General features: G+C 36.0%; 1 protein-coding gene across 1 annotated transcript in view; it reads left to right on the top strand.

Annotated features, from left to right (window-relative positions):
• Positions 1 to 2,046: 2,046 nt before the first annotated feature.
• The window catches only part of WDR36 (WD repeat domain 36), a 42,572-nt gene continuing 22,999 nt past the window's right edge, over positions 2,047 to 21,619 (top strand). Inside the window, exons 1-12 of the mRNA XM_030326225.1 lie at positions 2,047 to 2,321; positions 4,787 to 4,814; positions 6,911 to 7,011; positions 11,932 to 12,049; positions 13,031 to 13,163; positions 14,653 to 14,707; positions 16,100 to 16,232; positions 16,515 to 16,690; positions 17,000 to 17,120; positions 17,598 to 17,663; positions 18,945 to 19,031; positions 20,571 to 20,716. Coding sequence (XP_030182085.1) covers positions 2,160 to 2,321; positions 4,787 to 4,814; positions 6,911 to 7,011; positions 11,932 to 12,049; positions 13,031 to 13,163; positions 14,653 to 14,707; positions 16,100 to 16,232; positions 16,515 to 16,690; positions 17,000 to 17,120; positions 17,598 to 17,663; positions 18,945 to 19,031; positions 20,571 to 20,716 — 1,326 coding nt within the window. The 5' untranslated portion in view covers positions 2,047 to 2,159. The remainder of the gene's footprint in view (positions 2,322 to 4,786; positions 4,815 to 6,910; positions 7,012 to 11,931; positions 12,050 to 13,030; positions 13,164 to 14,652; positions 14,708 to 16,099; positions 16,233 to 16,514; positions 16,691 to 16,999; positions 17,121 to 17,597; positions 17,664 to 18,944; positions 19,032 to 20,570; positions 20,717 to 21,619) is intronic.

Consider the following 21,619-nt stretch of genomic DNA (forward strand, 5'->3'; position numbering starts at 1 on the left):
AAAATCATTGAGGGCCATCTTGGAGGTTGGTGATCACATCACATGAAGTCACTGACTTCATGGACTTTTTATTACAAAAACTACACAGAAACAGTCATATTTAAATTTTTTTAAAAAGTTAGAAATGACAAGATGACACAGCTGTATGTTTAATTTACCTGAATCTTGTGAAGCCCCAGTGTGTTGAATCAAATTGAAAACCATCATTTGTCAATGCTCTACTACATTTCCATTTTCTTTTATTCTTTGTGACTAGTATCCTTACGGGCATCTCTAAGCAAAAAGAGTAATAGCTAGTTCCTTTTCTCCCACCACACATTCACACACTTTGCTGTCAGCTGAATAGGAAGCAACTCAGGGAGGTAACTTGTGGGGAGAAATAAACTTTGGCCAACGGTTAAACTGGAAGACTCACAATCAGCCACTAACATCCCCCTTAAAAAATCACAGCACAACAGCTGGCATGTGTATCTACTGCTAGTATACTACTAAATCTTCAATGATGGCTCTAATTTTTTAAACTTTTGCCTCACTGTCCAGATGGAGGTTAAAGAACATAAATCTGATTGTCAGAGCTAAATTCAAATTGGTGACTACTATTAATTAAGTGACCCTTGGTAAATTAGGTAATCTCTGGGAATTTCAGGTTCCTTATCTAATGTGAATCCACACCCATTCTGTGACTGAAAGTTTGGTCTTGAAAGTGTGACTGCTGGATGCACATTTTCCTATCATTTCCTTCAGTGACACCCCCCGCCCCCCAGCTTCTTCTCCTTTTCTAAACCTAGTGCTAGTCTGGATTTAGATGCTAAAAAATCTCAGAACTTTGTACAAATCACTTAACCCCAATGAACCAGTTTGCTCATTTAGAAAACAGTAATATAATATTTGTCCTAAATTCACAGCTTTAATTTGAAGATTATATTAAATAATGGGTGTCAAGGGCTTGTGAACTGTAAAGCCTGAAGACGTTTTTCAATTTTCTTCCCAAACTGTCAATACATGCAGACATCTTAAGTTTTATTATAAAAGCAACATCTGCATTGCACACAGTTTACAAAACTCTTAAAAATGCTTATCTAGTAGTTAAAATCATTTGTAAACATTTCCATCAGTCAGAGATTTAAAGTAACACATTAATATTACATTTTTTTTACTGTAAACAAACTCAGTAAAAAACAAAAAAATCTTTGTATTATGGAAAATTTCAATTTTATACTCAAGCATAGGGATAGTATTGTGAACTCTCAAATACCCAATCCCCAGATTAAACAATTACCAGCTCTATTTCATCTAAATGCTTCACCTCATCCCCAGTTATTTTGAAAGCAAACCCCAGATATATCACTTCATCCGTAAATATGCCGGTATCTATCTACAAAAGGTAAGAATCTTTAAAAGCATAATCATAATGCTAATATCACATATAAAAATTAACAATAATTTCTTTTTTATTATTAAAAATTTTTTTATGTTTACTTTTGACAGAGAGAGAGAGAGAGAGAGAGAGAGAGAGAGAGAGAGAGAAAATATGAGTGGGGGAGGGGCAGAGAGAGACAGAGAGAGACACACAGAATCTGAGGCAGGCTCCAGGCTCTGAGCTGTTAGCACAGAGCCTGACGAAGGGCTCGAACTCACCGACCCCGAGATCATGACCTCAGCCCAAGTCGGACGCTCAACCGACTGAGCCACCCACGCGCCCCACAATAATTTCTTAATATCATCAAATATCCAGTGTTCAGATTTTCTCGAGAGTCTCATGGTTTCATGCAATTTTATAACTGCACGTTTAACTTGACTCTGTCAACACTACACCTGGTCTCCCTTCACCGTCCGGGTCGTTCCGCTTCCCCTGCCGCTCGCCCTCCCCCAAGGTCCCTGTTGCAGTTTTCTTTCAACCCCACCAGACGTGGGAAACATCTCTGGAACCCTGGAGACGACCGCCCGCGGAACCGAAGTCGCGCCTCCTCTGCGAGCTCCGGTGGGAGTTCTTTTTCAATTGCACTGAGAGCCGTGTCTGCTAACCGATTGGCAGGGGAAACCGGAAGCGCTTGTGAGTTTGTAGAGCGGTTAAAGAACTGCCACGAGAAGAAGGGAAGGACCTGGTCCGCTGGTTTTCATCGGGACTAGAGCTCAGAGGAGCCTGGACCGCAGTATCGATGGAGGGTGGGACGGGAGGTCGAACCAGCAGCGCGCTTTTCGCGGGTTTCCGGGCTTTGGGGCTTTTTAGCAACGACATTCCACACGTGGTGCGGTTCAGTGCTCTGAAGCGCCGATTCTATGTGACGACCTGCGTGGGCAAGAGCTTCCACACCTATGACGTGAGTGACTTCTTCCTTCGCCAGCCTCCCGGGAACCACCCTCTTAGCCCCCAGCTGAGAGCTGCCTCAGCTGTCTCCAGGGGCAGTCCTGCTCTGCTCCCCCACTGATCAAGGGCTTGCGTTTCTGCCGTCTCTTCCCTAACTCCTACCTGTCCAGTTTCATCACGACTTTACATCCACGTGCTGTTGTTGTAGCCCTTGCAATCCGCTTGGGGCGAGTTTCGGAGACTGTCCAGCTAGGGAAAAGTACCAGAGAACATTTCAGTTCTATAGCAGTGTATTTGTTCAGTAAATATCCGTTCAGGTTCCCTTGAAGATGTAAACGTGATTAAGACCAGTTTCTGCCCCCTCTTAACGAGAAGGACTTGTAAGACATTTTATTGTGCAATTTCTGACACGCTGGATTAGAAATTCAGACTAAAATACATTGGAAGATCTTGGAGGGGGTGAGATTAATTATGATTTTGGGGACTGTTCACATTTGGTAGCAAACTAGTTTCCTTAAACTTCCCCTGAGCATCTATTTTCTACTAACATTTGAGGGTCTCGTACGGTGCTTCTTAGTCTAAGCCTGGCAGCAACTTCTTTGTGAGATATGTATCGTTTACCGTTTTCCGTAGCACCCTTGTATAAACTAGGAAACAATCTCAGAAATTAAGTTATTTGTCCCAGGGCTTCCTGCTTGTTAGTGATGGTTTTTCTCCTTTAATTTCTTATGAATCATAGTCTTTTGTTGCTGTTTACTTTTTCCCCTTCATCTTCTCCGAAGGAATGTATGCTCTGTGAAAGCAGGGAGCTTTTTTTTTATGATAAAGATGATAATAGCCAGTGTTGATGAAGCGCTTTTTGTGGAAGCTGAGCTGTGAAGTTGCATTCTTTTAAGGATTGTGGGAAGCAAATGTGTTAGTAGCAAGAAGAGTTGGTTGTTGGTAGCTGGTTGAGTTAGTGGAAGAGGAAAGTGAGGGACATGCCCAAAGTGGAGATGGTGCTGGTGATGGCAGCTAACGTTTATTAAACGTTAATTATGCCTGGCTCCGTTAACACATTTTATACATTGAATACTCATAACAACTCCATAAAGCAGGTACCTATTTTATTTATTTTTTTTTAAGTTTATTTATTTTGAGAGAGAGAGAAAGCACGCACGCACGGGCACGCTAGTGGTGAAGGGGTAGAGAGAGGGAGAGAGAGAATCCCATTTGGACTTGGCACTGACTGTGAGGAAGAGGGGCTCCATCCAATGAACAATGAAATCATGACCTGTGCTAAAATCAAGAGTCGGATTCTTAACCGACTCAGGTGCCTGGTACTTATTTTAATTCTTATTTTACAGATGAGGAGGAATTTGAGACACAGGGAGATTGATTAATTTTGTCAAGGTCATGTTGCTGGATCAGTAACCATAGATTGGGATCAGCTAATTACAGCCTGCAAGCCAGTCCTATCCTGCATTTGTTTTTGTATATCTGTGACATTTTTGTTTATCTTTTTGAGTTTAAGTGTTTTGAGTTTATTTGTTCGAGTTTATTCTAATATAATGATCTCTAAGTAAAATTTTCCACAGTAGTAGAATACAATATAATTAAATTTTGCATGGTATGGAGACCTGTGTGTGTTTACATTTAAGAAATATAGGATATGTAAAAAAAAAAAAAGATAAAAGAAATATGGGATATGTAATTTGATCTCCAAGGGCCCTTTCAGTCTTAATATTCTAGCATCTCTGGGATTTGAATTTACACTTATACCTCACTGAACTCTGTGCTTCAGAGATGGGTGGTTTTGACATTTAAAAAAAATTTTTTTTAACGTTTATTTATTTTTGAGACAGAGAGAGACATAGCATGAATGGGGGAGGGTCAGAGAGAGAGGGAGACCCAGAATCGGAAGCAGGCTCCAGGCTCTGAGCTATCAGCCCAGAGCCCGACACGGGGCTCGAACTCACGGACTGCGAGATCGTGACCTGAGCCAAACCCGGACGGTTAACCGACTGAGCCATCCAGGTGCCCCAGTTTTGACATTTTTAAATGGTTGGAGAAAAAATAAAAACTAATAATATGTCATGACATATTAAAATTACATGAAAATCAAATTTCTGTATACATAAGTCAACTTTATTGGAATAGAGCTATACACATTTGTTTATATATTATATGTGGTTGCTTTCAAGTTTTGTTAGCAGTTGCATAGTTTCAGCAAAGACCACATAGCCTGCCAAGCCCTGAAGTATTTACTATATGACCCTTTGTAGAAAACGTTTATGTCCCCCTTCCATCACCGCTCCTGATGAAATAGTTGAAAATATAAGTTTTCCTAATAATGAAAAATTAGGGTCAGTAAATATATTTTTTAGGAAAGAGAGCATAGCAGATTTATGTATGAGATTATCTTAGTTTTCAAGTGTTAAATTTTCATTAACAAAAGCAATTATAATCTAATATATTTTTTTTTCTTTTTAAAAACAGGTTCAGAAACTTAGTCTGGTGGCAGTAAGTAAGTATAAACTTCATCCTGAATTTATTCATGTTTAGTGTCTTTTAAAAATATTAAATTTGGGGGCACCTGGGTGGCTCAGTCCATTAAGCGTCTGACTTTGGCTCAGGTCATGATCTTGTGGTTCGTGAGTTCGAGCCCCGTGTTGGGCTCTGTGCTGACAGCTCGAGGCATGGAGCCTGCTTTGGATTCTGTGTCTCCCTCTCAGTCTGCCCCTCCCTCACTCATGCTCAGTATCACTCTGTCGCTCAAAAATAAATGTTAAAAAAATTTTTTTTAAATATATTAAGTTTTTGACATTAATTTTAAGACACAGAATATATAAGAAATTCATTGTGTATTTCTGATAAACTTACATAGTTAAAAAATAAGTTCAGGATAGGATCAGATGTCACATGTAGTTGTCATCTCTTTAGTCTTTTTAAATTTAGAATAGTTGATTAGACTTTGTGTTTCACAGCATTGATATTTTTGAAGAGTATAGGCCAGTTCTTTTATAGAATGTCCTTCAATTTGACTTTTTCTGCTGTTTTCTCATGATTAGATTCAGGTTATGCACTATGACAAGAATAACAAAGAAATAATTCAGAATTCTCAGTGAATTTTATTAGCAGGCACATGCTGTTGATTAGTTCTATTCCTGGCAGTGGTAACTTTGATCATTTTATTAAGGTAACATTTGTCAGGAGGCTCCATTTTAAAGTTTTACTCTTTGTAATTAATAAGTATCTTGTGGTTAGATACAGTGAGACAGTGTAAATATCCTGTTACTTTTGAGAGTTTTACCCACCATTTTGTCACTTAGTGATGGTACTTGCCTGAACCAGTTATTAGAATGATGATTACCAAATAGTGATTTTCGGGTTCCATCATTCCTTCTACTGTAAGGAAGGGTTTTCCCTTTTCCTACGTTTTGATACTTTTCCAATAGAAGGAAAATTTATTTTTTTGGAAACCGTTTTACAGAATAAAGGGCCTTCCAGGGCTGAGAGATTGTAGTATAACCATGAAATGTGATCTTTGTAACAGAAACAGAGGAGAGCTATAACGAACCTAGTGTATGTGTCTGATTAACTTAAAATTTTAAAACGATTATAGAAGGGCACTATAGCCTAAGTTGAATACAAAGTGATTAATAAACCTATGAAAATAGTATTTGGGGAATGAAATTTTTTTTTTAAGTTTTATTTTATTTATTTTGAGAGAGAGCAAGCGAGCACGTGTGTGGGGGAGGGGCAGAGAGAGAGGGAGAGAGAGAACCCCAAGCAGGCTCTGCACTGTCAGTACAGAGCCCAGTGTGGGGCTTGAGCTCATGAACCGTGAGATCATGATCTGGGCTAAGATCAAGAGTCAGACGCGTAACAGACTGGGCCACCCAGATGCCCTGGGAATGAAATCTTAAAGTAGAATATGCAGCATGAAAAATACTTAAAACAATCATCTATCTTCTAACTCTCCTGCCCCTAAAACAAGGAATAAAAAGAAAAGGCCAACGTGACCATGATAGAGAGGAATAAAGAAATCATATCGTGTGAGAAATGGCTAGAGGTGATAGGCGTATTTGCCTTGGAGAAGACTGAGTAGATAACTGTATTGTTCATTTAAAGGGTCAGGATTTAGAGTATCATAGGGAATTTTTCTGAGGTTTTCCCAAAGCATAGACTTAAATAGGGGTTAGGTCTTGATTTACTTTAAAAATTTTCCTAGAGTTATAAGTAAATGTGACATTCCTGGCATTTACATGAAGGGTTGATAACTATCTGCCAGTTTTTTATGTGAAGTGTGATTTTTTTCCAAATAACTTCAAAAAGCTTTTCATTTCTTTAGGATTACATTTTAATGTCTGTAAATATTAGATTTTAATTCTCTTAGGGAAGATCAGGTGATTTAATATTCTCAGTCTGGTAGTTATTATTAGAAGTATAAAGTAACATTGAAGTCAAGTTTATACCGATTATTAGTTTTTATTCATGTATCTACACATAGATACATATTTTTTAATTATAGCCATGAAAAATGGTATATGTATACTTGAGATTTCTATCTGTGCCAAGATCTTACAATTTCTTATTTCTTTTATATTTTCTTTTACCTAGGTAACTCTGTCCCACAGGATATCTGCTGTATGGCAGCTGATGGGAGGCTAGTCTTTGCTGCTTATGGGAATGTTTTCTCTGCATTTGCCCGTAATAAAGAGGTTTGTATCACTGAACTATTTTAATGTGTTTTTTGCAGTTAATAGTTAATTGTAGTGAAAGTGGAGGGAACTTTAATGTTACTGTTCTTCTATTAGAATTCTCTGGACATGTACTTGTTTTGTTTTAAACATTTATCTGGTTTTCTGGAGGAAGAGAAAGTTGATTTCATCAAATTTTCAAAATTAGTTAAAACTGGTACTTCAGTTTTCTTCATCAGGGTTGAACATCAGAATTAATTTGGGCAGCTTCTTCAAAAATTTTCCTGCCCAGTTGGGTCTCATATCCTGAGCTTTCTACTTTGTGTTTTTGGGTGGGGTAGGATTTAGAAAATACTTTTGAAGATGCTTTCCCAGGAGATTCTTTTTTTTTTCCTTTCCTTTTTTTTTTTTTAATCCAAGTTAGTGAGAGGCACCTGGGTGGCTCAGTCAGTTGAGCGTCTGACTTCTGCTCAGGTCATGCTCTCACAGTTTGTGGGTTTGAGCCCCATGTCAGGCTCTGTGCTGACAGCTCAGAGCCTGGAGCCTGCTTTGGATTCTGTCTCCCTCTCTCCCTGCCCCTCCCCAGCTCATGCTCTGTTCCTCTCTCACTTAAAACAGTAAAATAAAACGTTAAAAAAATTTTTTTAAATCCAAGCTAGTGAGTGTATAGTCTAATAATGATTTCAGGAATTGAATTTAGTGATTCATACTAACATAAAATACCCAGTGCTCATCCCAACAAGTGCCCTTCTTAATGTCCATCACCCATTTACCATTTAGCCCAGCCCCCCACCCACCACCCTGCCAGCAACTCTCAGTTTCTTCTCTGTATTTAAGAGTCTGTTATGGTTTGTCTCCTTCTCTGTTTCTATCTTATTTTTGCTTCCCTTCCCTTATGTTCATCTGTTCTGTTTCTTAAATTCCACATATGAGTGAATCATGTATTTGTCTTTCTCTGACTTATTTTGCTTGACATAATACACTCTAGTTCCATCCATTTTGTTGCAAATGGCAAGATTTCATTCTTTTTGATCGTCGAGTAACATTCCAATGTATATAAATACCACATCTTCTTTATCCATTAGTCAGTCGATGGACATTTGGGCTCTTCCATACTTTGGCTATTGTTGATAGTGCTGCTATAAACATTGGGGGGCATATGTCCCTTCAAAACAGTACACTTGTATCCCGTGGATAAATGCCTAGTAGTGCAATTGCTGGGTCATAGGGTAGTTCTGTTTTTAATTTTTTGAGGAACCTCCATACTGTTTTCTAGAGTGGCTGCACCAGTTTGTATTCCCACCAGCAGCACAAAAGGGTTCCTCTTTCTCCGCATCCTTGCTAACATCTGTTGTTGCCTAAGTTGTTAATGTTAGCCATTCTGACAGGTGTGAGGTGGTATCTCATTGTGGTTTTGATTTGTATTTCTCTGGTGATGAGTGATGTTGAGCATCTTCTCATGTGTCTGTTAGCCATGTTTTCATTGGAAAAGTGTCTATTCATGGTTTTTTTGCCCATTTCTTCACTGGATTATTGGTTTTTTGGGTGTTGAGGTTGATAAGTTGTTTATAGAGTTCAGATACTAACTCTTTATTTGATATGTCACTTGCAAATATCTTCTATTCCATTGGTTGCCTTTTAGTTTTGCTGATTGTTTCCTTCGTTTTGCAGAAGCATTTTATCTTGATGAGGTCCCAGTAGCATCTTTGCTTTTGTTTCCTTTGCCTCCAGAGACATGTCAAGTAAGAAGTTGTTGCAGCTGAGGTCAAAGATGTTGTTGCCTATTTTCTTCTCTAGGATTTTGATGGCTTCCTGTCTTACATTTAGGTCTTTCACCCATTTTGAGTTTATTTTGTCTGTGGTATAAGAAAGTGGTACAGGTTCATTCTTCTGCGTGTCTCTGTCTAGTTTTCCCAACACCATTTACTGAGGAGACTCTTTTTTCCGTTAGATATTCTTTCCTGCTTTGCCAAAGGTTAGTTGGCCATACGTTTGTGGGTCCATTTCTGGGTTCTCTATTCTGTTCCACTGATCTGAGTGTCTGTTTTTGTGACAGTACCATACTCTCTTGATTACAGCTTTCTGATACAGCTTGGAGTCCAGAATTGTGATGCCTCCTGCTTTGGTTTTCTTTTCCAACAGTACTTTGGTTATTCGGGATTTTTTTCTGGTTCCATGCAAATTTTACAATTGTTTGTTCTAGCTCTGTGAAGAATGCTGGTGTTATTTTGATAGGGGTTGCATTGAATATGTAGATTATTTTGGGCAGTATCAACATTTTAACACTATTTGTTCTTCCAATCCACAAGCATGGAATGTTTTTCTGTTTCTTACTGTTTTGTAGTTTTCAGAGTATAGATCTTTACCTCTTTGGTTAGATTTATTCTTAGGTATCTTATGGTTTTTGGTGCAATTGTAAATAGGATTGATTCCTTTATTTTGTTTTCTGCTGCTTCATTATTGGTGTATAGAAATGAAACCAATTTCTGTACATTGGTTTTTATATCCTTTGACTTTGCTGAATTCATGTATCAGTTGTAGCAGTTTTTTGGTTGAATCTTTTGGGTTTTCCATATAGAGTATCATGTCATCTGCAAATAGTGAAAGTTTGACTTCCTTCCTGCTGATTTGGATGCCTTTTATTTCTTTTTTGCTGCCTGATTGCTGAGGCTAGGACTTCCAACACTATGTTGAATAACAATGGTGAGAGTGGACATCCCTGTCGTGTTTCTGCCTGTAGGGGAAAAGCTCTTAGTCTTCCCCCATTGAGGATGATATTAGCTGTGGGTCTTTCATATATGTCCTTATGATCTTGAGGTGTGTTCCTTCTATCCATACCTCTTGAGGGTTTTTATCAAGAAAGGATGCTGTTTTTTGTCAAATGCTTTTTCTGCATCTGTTGAGAGGATCATGTGGTTCTTATCCTTTTATTAATGTGATGCATCACATTGATTGATTTGCAGATATTGAACCAACCCTGCATTCCAGGAATAAATCCCACTTGATCATGGTGAATAATTCTTTTAATGTATTGTTGGATCCAGTTTGCTATTATCTTGAGAATTTTTACATCCATGTTCATCAGGGAAATTGGTCTATAGTTCTCCGTTTTAGTGGGGTCTTTGTCTGGTTTTGGAATCAAGGTAATACTGGCCTCATAGAATGAGTTTGGAAGTTTTCCTTCCATTTTTATTTTTTGGAACAGCTTAAAAAGAATAGATGTTAACTCTTCTTAAAATGTTTGGTAGAATTCCCCTGCAAAGCCATCTGGCTCTGGACTTTTGTTTTATGAGAGATTTTTTATTACTGATTTAATTTCTTTACTCGTTATGGGTCTGTTCAAATTTTCTGTTTCTTCCTGTTTCAGTTTTGGTAATTTACATGTTTTGGAATTTGTCCATCTCTTCCAGATTGCCCAATTTGTTGGCATATAATTTTTCATAATATTCTCTTATTATTGTTTGTATTTCTGCGGTGTTGGTTGTGATCTCTCCTCTTTCATTTGTGATTTTATTTATTTGGGTCCTTTCTTTTTTCTTTTTGATCAGTCCTGCTAGTGGTTTATCAATTTTGTTAATTCTTTTAAAGAACCAGCTTCTGGTTTCATTGATTTTTTTTCTATTTTTTTTTTTTTTTTTTTTTTTTTTAATTTCGCTGTCATTGATTTCTGCTCTAAAATCATTTCCCTTCTTCTGCTGTTTTGGGCTTCATTTGCTGTTCTTTTTTCAGCTCTTTTAGGTGAAAGTTTAGGTTATGTATTTGAGACCTTTCTTCCTTCTCTAGGAAGGCCTGAATTGATATATACTTCTCTCTTATATTGCCTTTGCTGTATACCTGAGGTTTTGGACTGTCATGTTTTCATTTTATTTATGCCACTACTTTATGTGGATTGAATTTTTCATTATGAACAACTCAGCCCATGACTCCTTTTCTAAGAACCAAGTGGTTCTCTGTATAGAGAAAACAAGATTCTCTGTTTTCTACACTGGTAAGGAAGGGTCTTTTCTTAATCTCTCATTTGGTTTCTAAGTTTGTTCTGGAAAAACAGCCTTGAGAGATGACCTGGCTCAGGAGGTCCAGAATGAAAAGGGAAGTGGCAGTATGGCTGCCTAGATAGCCAAGGATTCGGATCAGTGTACTTGTCAAGGTCTAACTTGGACTGACATTTGTTCCCAGGGTCCTCCATCATCACTCCCTGTGGCAGAGGAGGGCAGTTTACCTGTGGAGGTCTTTAATGGGACTTGTTTGAATTTTTAGAGTCAGGAAAAATGTCCTTTTTTTTTTTTTTTTAATACAAAATACTGCAGTTTGTAGTTTTCCCTGGAAGATACAAATAGAGAGAAAGTAAGGGTGGCAAGGCATGAGAGACTAATTGCAGGAATTGTAGGAAGCTGTTACCACTTCTAGGTCCAAAGGACAAGGAGAAGAAATAACGTTTCTGGAATTTGGTGAGAACTGAAATCATGGAGAAGGGGCTGTAGTTCTTAAGGAATGCAGCTACTGTAAGGATAAGGGTCTCTGTGTGTCAAAACAGAAGTACTCTATCCTCCCTATCTCATCTGGAAGCCAGCTGGTGATGGAGCTTATAGAGTTAGCCTTCTAGAGCATAACCATTTTTTTAGGATGCATGGAGTAGTGCTGGTTAGATTGGGTGAACAGCCCGGCTGTATGTGTCCTCCCTAAGCTCAGTTGTGAGGTTGAACTTCAGAGGTCTCATTTCTGTGTTTCTAGTTTAGGCTTCCTTATTATTGGACTGGCTGAGGGAGCAGGTGAAAATGCCTGGTTCCTTGCCATTTGTTAATCTAACCTTGGATAATCAAAAGTTGGATTACGTTTCTTAATGAGAGCATCTTTAGGATTAGCATGTTTTTGGTTAATATGAATAATGTTAAATGTTGAATGAGTAATAATATTAAATTCTTTTGAACTTTAACATTGTAGGTAGTACACACCTTTAAGGGTCATAAAGCAGAAATCCATCTGTTGCAACCCTTTGGGGATCACATTATCTCTGTTGATACTGACAGCATTCTTATTATTTGGCACATATATTCAGAAGGTAAGAATGAGCCAATTTATTGCATTATCATGGGGGCAGATAGTATGTGTGCAGCTAAAATTAAAAACCTATGTAAACACAACTTCTATGTCAGAGGTTTCACATGTAATCAGAAAAAAATTTAGACTCTTTAATATATATGAAGAAAAAGGTTGTAAGTAAAAAATGGATAGATAATTTTAGTCAGCTAGGAGCTAACTATAGTATTTATAACCTTTTAATGTATTAATTTCAGCTAATACATTTTCCATTGCAGTTCTCCAAGTTCAGTGATGCGTGAATTATTTTCTCTGTAGAGTGCATTTTGGTATATGATTACACCTGAGTAACTCTTGGTTTGTATTTTCAACTTTCCGCAAAGGAGATTGTGGTAGTAAACTAAAGATCCTGTAAAGATCCTGTAAAGATCCTATAACCTAAAGGAAAGTATACATCCTTTCTCTAAGAATATGAGTCAGTGTTCTTTAACTGTGATAGTCTTATACAGTGGTAGCAAGCTATGTTTGGTGGAAATGTATGAGAATCACTGTTTTTACTTTCACCAAGATTTGCCTCTTACTTTTTACATCTTTGAGAGACCCATCAATCTCCCTAGATATTTGGCCTTTCACTCCATGGAAGAGTTCAGTATAAGTACTTCACTTTGGAATATTCACTCTGCCTCTTGATCAAATTATAAAAATAGTAAGGCTGATTCCTTTTTTTAAGCCTTATTTTTTATTCCTATAAACAAGTTCAGCAATGAGTGGAATTTTTAATAGTACTGATATTAGAATTTTAGAGAACTTTTGACAGTCTAAATTACATTTACAAGTTGCCCCTCATCACATTTAATTTCTCAAGGAATGTGTAAAGGTTCGAATGTAAGTCTTTGGTTTATATTAAGACATAAATCTCTGATATGGTAGGCTTACTTTAAGGGCTAGATATATGGATATATGAAAAATAATTACATGTTGTTTATAACTTTTACTTTTGTAGAGGAATATCTGCAATTGACTTTTGATAAATCAGTATTTAAAATTTCTGCAATTTTGCACCCAAGTACCTACTTGAATAAAATACTTCTTGGCAGTGAACAAGGAAGCCTACAGTTGTGGAATGTAAAATCCAAGTAAGCACTTTATTTAGAATATAATGTAGGTGGTTCCCATTTTATCCTTACCTACCACTCCCTAATGCATACTTAAGTCTCTCAATTCTCCCTGCCTTTATATGTTTACCTGAGGGCCTTCTATAAGTATACCTACTTTTGGTGTTGTTACTCACGGTATCACATAGGCAAAAGGTGGCATGTGGTCCTGGCATATGGTAGGCAGCTTCATAAGTATCCATTTAAAAGTATATACTAATGGCCCTAATCTGTAAAGAATCCATATAACTATAGAGAAGACTCTAGTAAAGTAACATAAGAAAATAATTATGTGTTGGTCACTGGACAGCATCTAGTTTTCAATAAACTGAAGAAGTAGGAGAAGGCAAAGTCAATCAGTATTAATTTAGTGCTAGCATTTAGGAATCATTTTTAGAGTAAAAGTCCTTGTATTATCAACCACAAACTTGATGGACATTTACTATAATATTATTGGTATAGCTGGAGGGCTAGATAAATGGTTTTGAATACCTCCACCTGTTATTTGAACATTTATCCGGAGAAAAAAGTGATAGTTCAATCTTTGTATAGCATTAAAAAGACAAAAATATTTGACCATCCAAATTGTACTTTCTAAATCCCTCATAAATTTGAAAGGGAAAATAAGATTATCAAAGGTTTAACATTTATCCTAGTTCATAGTTTTAAATCAGTGTTTTCATTCAATTTAGCAAATATTGACTACCTACCCTTGTAGGTTTAGGGATAATGACAGAAGTATTGTCTCTGCTCCTGCATTATATCTTGAGGCTCTTTATGTGATGTTTACACACTATTTTACATTAAATATTCCTTGGATAATCATTGAGTAACTAATCTGTGCCCACTTACTAAATTTACTATATGATTTAATACTTTATTGAATATCATTATAACAATTTCAGAATCTGTTTCTTCATGGACTTCTTTATCGTTTGTGGCTTGATTCTGTAATTTAGAGCAGCATCACTATTGTCATGTGACAGTTATATAACATAAGTATCATAGTTATATTCCCATTGGTAATATTTTTCTAGAAATACATTGCAGTGAAAAAACAAGATCCACCTACATTCTAAGATGGTTTTTTGTTATAGTCTGTAATATAAAATGATTTTTAGCTTGTATTTTTTTTCTATTTCTTAAAGAGTTCGCATAATGTAGTAGTTACTAGCAGCATGGGGCATAGGATCTGGAGTTGGTCTGTCTGGGCTCTATGAATTATTAGCCATAGAACCTTAGCTTAATTGTTTCACATAATTAAGTTTCTTATTTTCTTATCTGGAAAATGGTGATAATATCTACCTCATGGAATCATTTTGAGTATTAAATAAGTTAATATATATATACTTAGAATACTGTGGGTCAGAGAAACAACTTAAATATCACCCATTATTATTTTGCTTTTTAATATATAGTCGATTTTGTTTCCCTAAAAAATAAAAACTTTCAACTACTTTTCTTCCTGTAGTAAGCTTCTGTATACGTTTCTGGGATGGAAAATTGGAGTCACAGCTCTTCAGCAGGTTAGTATTTTTTTGTTAAGTCAGAGAAGAAAAGAAGTTAGTAGTGTGATCTTTCAGTTTCAGGGGTCAACCATATTTTTTAGACCTAAAGACAAAAATAATATACAAAGTAGTTTATTTTTATAAATATTGCCCTAAAAGGTAGTGTTTTGGAAATGTCATTGAAAACAATAATGCCTTTGCCTATAAACATTTATGGAAATCTTTTTACCTGGAATTAGGCTCTAAACCTATAGTTGCTATGGAACAATGTTTACCAATCGTTTTGTAAGCGTGTAGTCCAGTGCCTTGTGCAGAATGGAGATGATGGAGATGAGTTAGTTGTTCAGTAAAGCAAGGGAGATTGTAGGTCATGCAGAGAAATTTGTTCTAATTTTGAAGGTTGTAGCTTGGAATAATTGGGACCCGAATCCTAACATTTTTAATTGCACTTTTCCATAAATAACTGCTTTTGTTTTCATGAGACTGCGGAACATGTATGAATGATGTAGTTCTGCAGAGAATCTTACATTGGACACGTATACTGCCAGTATATCCTTGTCCTTCTGAATAGCTCTTGCTTATACCTGCCCAACTTATATTCATTCTTTCATTCTCTCTCAGTGCCATCAACCTTGCTGTGCTTTTGCCTACCCATAAGACCCCAGAGGTATCAGAGGATTAGGTCCCTTGACGGCAAGGAATCATACTTGTTTTAATATCCCCATGCATCATGGTCACATGATGGTAGATTAATAAAATGGTTAACGTGATTCTATTCTGTAATGGTATTGAACATTGATCTTCTGTGCTAAAATAGAGAAACTTATTATAGAGCCTGTATATAAGACCATTGATAAAATGAAGATTCTATTCATAAAATATTAGAGCTGGGACAGACTAATCCTAATACTTTTTTGCCTTTTAACATGTTTTATAGGTTTTTGTTTCCTTGGATAAAGAACTGTTCACTTCCTTTGTAGCTGGCCTTTTATGTTGCCAGGCATATGGCAAGCCTTTTTATGTTTTCTAAGAGCTGTATCTCTTTTGTTTCTTTCCAGTCACTCACTGATCTGTAGTGATTTCATACATCAGATTCCTTTTCTTTTATGGCTGTTTTCTTACTGAGTCAGCTGTGTTTTAGGAATGAGGGGATTGATGGTGACTACCAGATTTGAAGCTGGGAAGTAACTTGAAAAAATCATTCCTAAATATTGCCATGTGAAATAGCAATCAAAGTATGCTAGAATGGTAATACTTACTAGGTTGTTGGTTTTTTTTTTTTTTTTTTTTTTTTTTGCCATCCTCAGGAAGATATTCTATTATTTCTTTTACATAATTAATGATGCATAACATCAGGATTATTGAAGCTATTTTGATTAAGAATAAAAAAGTGAGTAATTTAAATTTCAGGCACCAGCTGTGGATGTTGTTGCTGTTGGTCTTATGTCAGGTCAGGTTATCATTCACAACATTAAATTCGATGAAACATTAATGAAGTTTCGTCAAGACTGGGGACCTATTACTTCAATTTCATTTCGTACAGGTAACTTTTAACTTAATTATTAGTAAGAGTTAAGAATGTTTAAAATGTATACTTCAAAGCTTATAGAAATTTTCCAAGTGGATGTTTTCTTGCAAGTTAATGTATTTAATAGAAATAAGTGAAATACTGCATTACAAATAACCATAGGAATATGGATAGATTATTGGTGCATACTTTTTTCTAACCTTATGTTTATGGATTAAGGGGATGGAGAGAAGAATTGTTACGTTTGGTGGTTTTATGGCGCATGTTTTTCTTACTGTATTTTACTTTTAATAACAGATGGTCATCCAATAATGGCAGCTGGAAGCCCATGTGGCCATATTGGACTCTGGGATCTAGAAGACAAAAAGTTAATCAATCAGATGAGAAATGCTCATTCTACAGCGATTGCCGGACTGACATTTCTCCATAGAGAGCCCCTTCTTGTCACAAATGGTGCCGACAATGCTCTGAGGGTATTATTATTGTTGTTATCATTTTCCTGGCTTCTACCCTTGGGGTTATTGCAAGCCTGTTTTAGTGTATCAGCCTAAAACCTAGAAGGTGAAAGGAAAATGGGATACAGTAATGGTATAGATGAAACAAAAGTACAGCAGGTTACATGATTGCAGTGAAGTGAAAAAGAGTTACAGTTCATCTCTCCCCAGCCCCTTCTCCAGAGTCAGCACTACCCAGTGCCAGTTGATAGGTGTAGAAGATGATCTGACTGCTTACAAATCGTTTAACACATTGTGAAAGAACCTTACCTTTTTATTTCTTGGCAGATATGGATATTTGATGGTCCTACAGGTGAAGGCCGGCTTTTGAGATTCAGAATGGGACATAGTGCTCCTCTTACCAAAATCAGATATTATGGACAAAACGGACAGCAAATTCTTAGTGCAAGTGAGTTTCTGCTTCATCCTATTAGTTTATCCCAGAAAGTATTGAGAGCAGGGTATTTAATAATTATTAGGTTTGGTATTGAATTTTCAGATTCAGATTTGAATTTGAGTGATTTGGAAATCTGAGTAAATGAGGAGATTCTTTTTGAAAACTTCAGGAAGCACTGTAGATACTGTCTTCATTTAGAATGTTATTTTATTTACTGATCTTCACAGACAGGTGGCTGGATTCTGAAACTGTGGCCCTTGCCAAGTCTCATAATCTGCTGAAAATTATTAATAACTCATATTATCCTTGGTTCTTACTAAATGGCATTCTTTGTACAAGTGAATGTTATAATGAAGTAGTTGCAATTTAGCTCTCCTTTTAAAGTATCCCAAACTGTAACTTCAAGTTTTAAGAATCATTAAGATCTGTCATTCAAATGATCCATTGTTTTGATGAAGTTTGATAGGTATTTTCTACATATATCAACAGGTCAAGATGGAACTCTTCAATCATTTTCCACAATACATGAAAAATTTAACAAGAGTTTGGGACATGGTAGGTCATTTGCAAGACGAAAAAAAAGCTACTGGTCACAAAAGAAACGTTTCAAGATCTGGTTGTGAGACAGCCAGATGAGGTTTCATTGATAAATTTCCTTTTTTCTTGGATAAAATTAAAAAACCCCTGTATGGAAGAGTAATAGATTTTTAACATCAGTGTTGCTGTAGAAGTGGTTGAGGTGCTGCTATAAGGTTATTGAAAAGAATTAGACAGCTTGGGTGGTAAAAACATACTGCTGCCACCCAAAAGACATCAATGACTTATCTTGAGCCATGTGTAGAGTGCAGGATTTTAAACATGGAAGGGACATTAGAGAAGGCATAGAAGTAAGCAGTGTCCCATCTTTTTACAGAAAGAACTTACTTTATTCTGTATCTTTTCCCATAGTTTCCAGCATTTGAAAGATTTTATAAATAAAAAAAAATGTTTTCCAGTTTTATTCATAATTACTCCTCTTTTTAGCTACTGTCCTGGCTATTCATGTTTGTATATACTTCCAGATGAGTTACAAGATCTTTTTTTTTTAAGGATCATTCTTTAATCAGCATTCAAAGTAATACTTCTAGAAATTAAATTGGAGAGATTTGATATCTTTAAGAATCTTCACATCTAGGGATATGATATATCCTCTTTCAGGTTACTTTTTATTTTCCTTAGTGCTTTAATGAAGTTTTTGTTTGTTTGTTTTTTAGTTTTCCTCCTGTTGGTCTTCCATATTTGAGATTATTCAGTGGTATCTTATGTATTTTTTTATAATATGCTAATATTTTTTTTTGCTAGTGTTATAGATGTAATCTTTGTTCATCATATTTCTATCTGCAATATTTAGTATTTAGTAATTACTATATAAGAATATGTAATATGTTATAATTGCCAACTAATAATTATAGTGATCTTAAATATTACTGCATTGTAGAACTCACTTTTTTTTATTGGTTCTGTATTTTGTCTAATAAAATGATTATTCTAATTATTATTTGGTTGTTTCTCTTGATTGACATGACTATATTACCATCGTATCATCTGTAAAAAATGATTTTTTAACCTTTTTTTCAATTATTTATATCTCATAGTTTATTTTCTTATCTAATTATATAGACTAAATTTCAAAAATGATTTAAGTAATAGTGGTTATAACATCATCTTTATTTGGTTCCTAACTTAAATAAGAGTATCTTGAGCTGTGTAGTTATATGACAAAGAATTGCTTCTCTTTTATGTTCATTTTTCATTAAGAAGGATCCATAGCTATGTTCTTCTCTCCCTCAACTCCAGGATTAATAAATAAGAAGAGAGTCAAACGTAAAGGACTTCAGAATGCCTTGTCAGTAAGGCTTCCACCCATCACAAAATTTGCAGCTGGTAGGTAACTTAACACTGTATTCCAAGAAGTTCTGTTTTTCTATTTTTCCTACTATTTTTAAGTTTTCTTCATTTTAAAGAATGTTTTTGCAGGCATTAATAAGCATTTGGAAGTACCCCAAGTGCCTACTAATCTAATGTGAAGACTGAAAAAGAATTATTTATAATTTGCAGTTATCTTTTAATTTCAGGTTTTGGTCTTCTCTGTAAGACCTTTTAATAAACAGTATTTGGTATCTCATTTTGTAGCCCTTTTTATTCTATTATATGTCTGGTGTAATGAAAGTCACTAATATAAAAAGGTAAGAACAGAGAACATAAAGTTCTATTGTAATCAAAATCAGAATACACTGAGGTCCTTATATGCTACATTATTAGAGTGGTGTTTCATTCAAAGAATTGAATTGTTGATTGTTGAGTGAAAACTACCATAGAAATAAGGCACCATTTCCATTTCGAGGTTCTTATATCAACCCGATGATGGTTTCTTTCCTTTTTTTTTTTTTTTTAAACTTTTATTTTGACCATCCTGCTTTCCATTTTTTATCTTAGAACCTGAGTGATCTCAGACATCCGAATCATGTTACTCACCTGCTTAAAAATCTTTCAGAGGCCCCTTACTGCCTGTAGGATGTAATCTCCTCTTATGAACACAGCTTTCACGACTTTGTGATATGGCCCCAGTTGCCTTGTCTGCTTCCCATCCTTCTCAGGAAATGCATCACTTACTTCTTTTTGTTCAAGTTACTCTTGAACCTGTTTGTGTCCCCACCCCCAATTAATTGATGTTTGTTTTATTGCTTCTTTCAGGGAGCCATTTATTACTGTCCTCAAGTCTCTTTGTAAACTCTTGCTGAGTGCTTTTATAAGACACTATCATTATTTATTATAATTTCTTCTAATCAGAATTGCTTTTTTTAAAAAATTTTTTTAAGTTTATTATTTATTTTTGAGAGAAAAAGAGTGTGTGAGCAGGGGAGGAACAGAGATGGAGAGAGGGAGAGAGAATCCCAAGCAGACTTCTCACTGTCAGTGCAGAGCCCAACACAGGGCTTGAACTCATGAACCGTGAGATTGTGACCTGAGCCGAAATGAAGCTCAACCAGTGAGCCACCCAGGTGCCCCCAGAATTTCTTGTTAGATTAGAAGCTCATTGCTATCCGAAATTACCTGTACACCATCAGTCCCTAGTGCCTAATGATAACATAGAATATTATATTCTTTTTTTTTTAAATTTTTTTTTTTTTTCAACGTTTATTTATTTTTGGGACAGAGAGAGACAGAGCATGAACGGGGGAGGGGCAGAGAGAGAGGGAGACACAGAATCGGAAACAGGCTCCAGGCTCTGAGCCATCAGCCCAGAGCCCGATGCGGGGCTCGAACTCCCGGACCGCGAGATCGTGACCTGGCTGAAGTCGGACGCTTAACCGACTGCGCCACCCAGGCGCCCCAGAATATTATATTCTTAATAAGTAATAGGTAAATGAATGAGTGAGGGAATGAAAAATAATTTGATTTATGATTTTCATTATATTTTAGAGGAGGCTCGTGAAAGTGACTGGGATAGTATCATTGCTTGCCATCAAGGTAAACTGTCTTGTTCAACTTGGAACTATCAGAGATCTACCATAGGCGCTTACTTTCTCAAGCCAAAAGAGCTGAAGACAGATGACATAACCGCAACAGTAAGTGAGCTTGAGCTTGTTGATAAGAGCATTTTCTCCTGTAAAATTGTCCTGCTCTTGTTATACTCAAGTTTATTAATGATCATGTGGGTTGAAACAACAGTTTAACATTTTTAAATTATTTTCTAATAGTGTTAGGTTCTCCAACTGTAGAGAATTATTTTAGATTTAAGTTAAGTTTTGCTTAATTAGATGTATATTAGTTGCTTTAGTTTTCTAATTAAGTAGGATTACTCAGAATACCCTCTGAAGATGAATTCAACATTTATCAATGAACTTTCTTACCTTACTTATGCTGAGTATACAGAACTATATTTAATGAATGTGAATCTTAAGGGTTTTTTTTCTTTCTTGATTTCTTCTGATATAGGAGTAAGATTTAGCTAACTCTTTAATGACTTATAGGTATAGAAGTTATTTAAAGCCTTTATTTTCTTATGTTTGTCTCTTGAGAAGTGCCTTATAGAGAAATTCTAATTGAGTTCTAAGCCTTTCTTAAATACACCTTTCATTTTTTATGTATATATTTTTTACTTTATTTTTTAGAGAGGCAGAGAGAGAGAAGGAGAGAGAATCCTAAGCAGGCTCCACACTCTTGGCACAGAGACCAATGCCAGGCTCAAACTCACAAACTGTGAGATCATGACCTGAGCCGAAACCAAGAGTTGGACGCTTAACCAACTGAGTCACCTCGGTGCCCCTTAAATACAGCTTTTAAATTCCAGTGTTTACTTAAGAGTTTACTCCTCTTTAGAAATTTTGTTTCTGTTTGCTTTTGTTAATATGTTAATCCACTTCTGTTGCATTCAGATTTTCAGATATAAAGAAGCAATGTTATATTCTGGTTTGCAGAGTTGTTGCTTCTTTTTTGGATTTTGTTGTTGTTTTAATGAGAGAGAGAGA

Source organism: Lynx canadensis, chromosome A1, assembly GCF_007474595.2.
Source record: "Lynx canadensis isolate LIC74 chromosome A1, mLynCan4.pri.v2, whole genome shotgun sequence".
Taxonomy (NCBI): Eukaryota; Metazoa; Chordata; class Mammalia; order Carnivora; family Felidae; genus Lynx; species Lynx canadensis.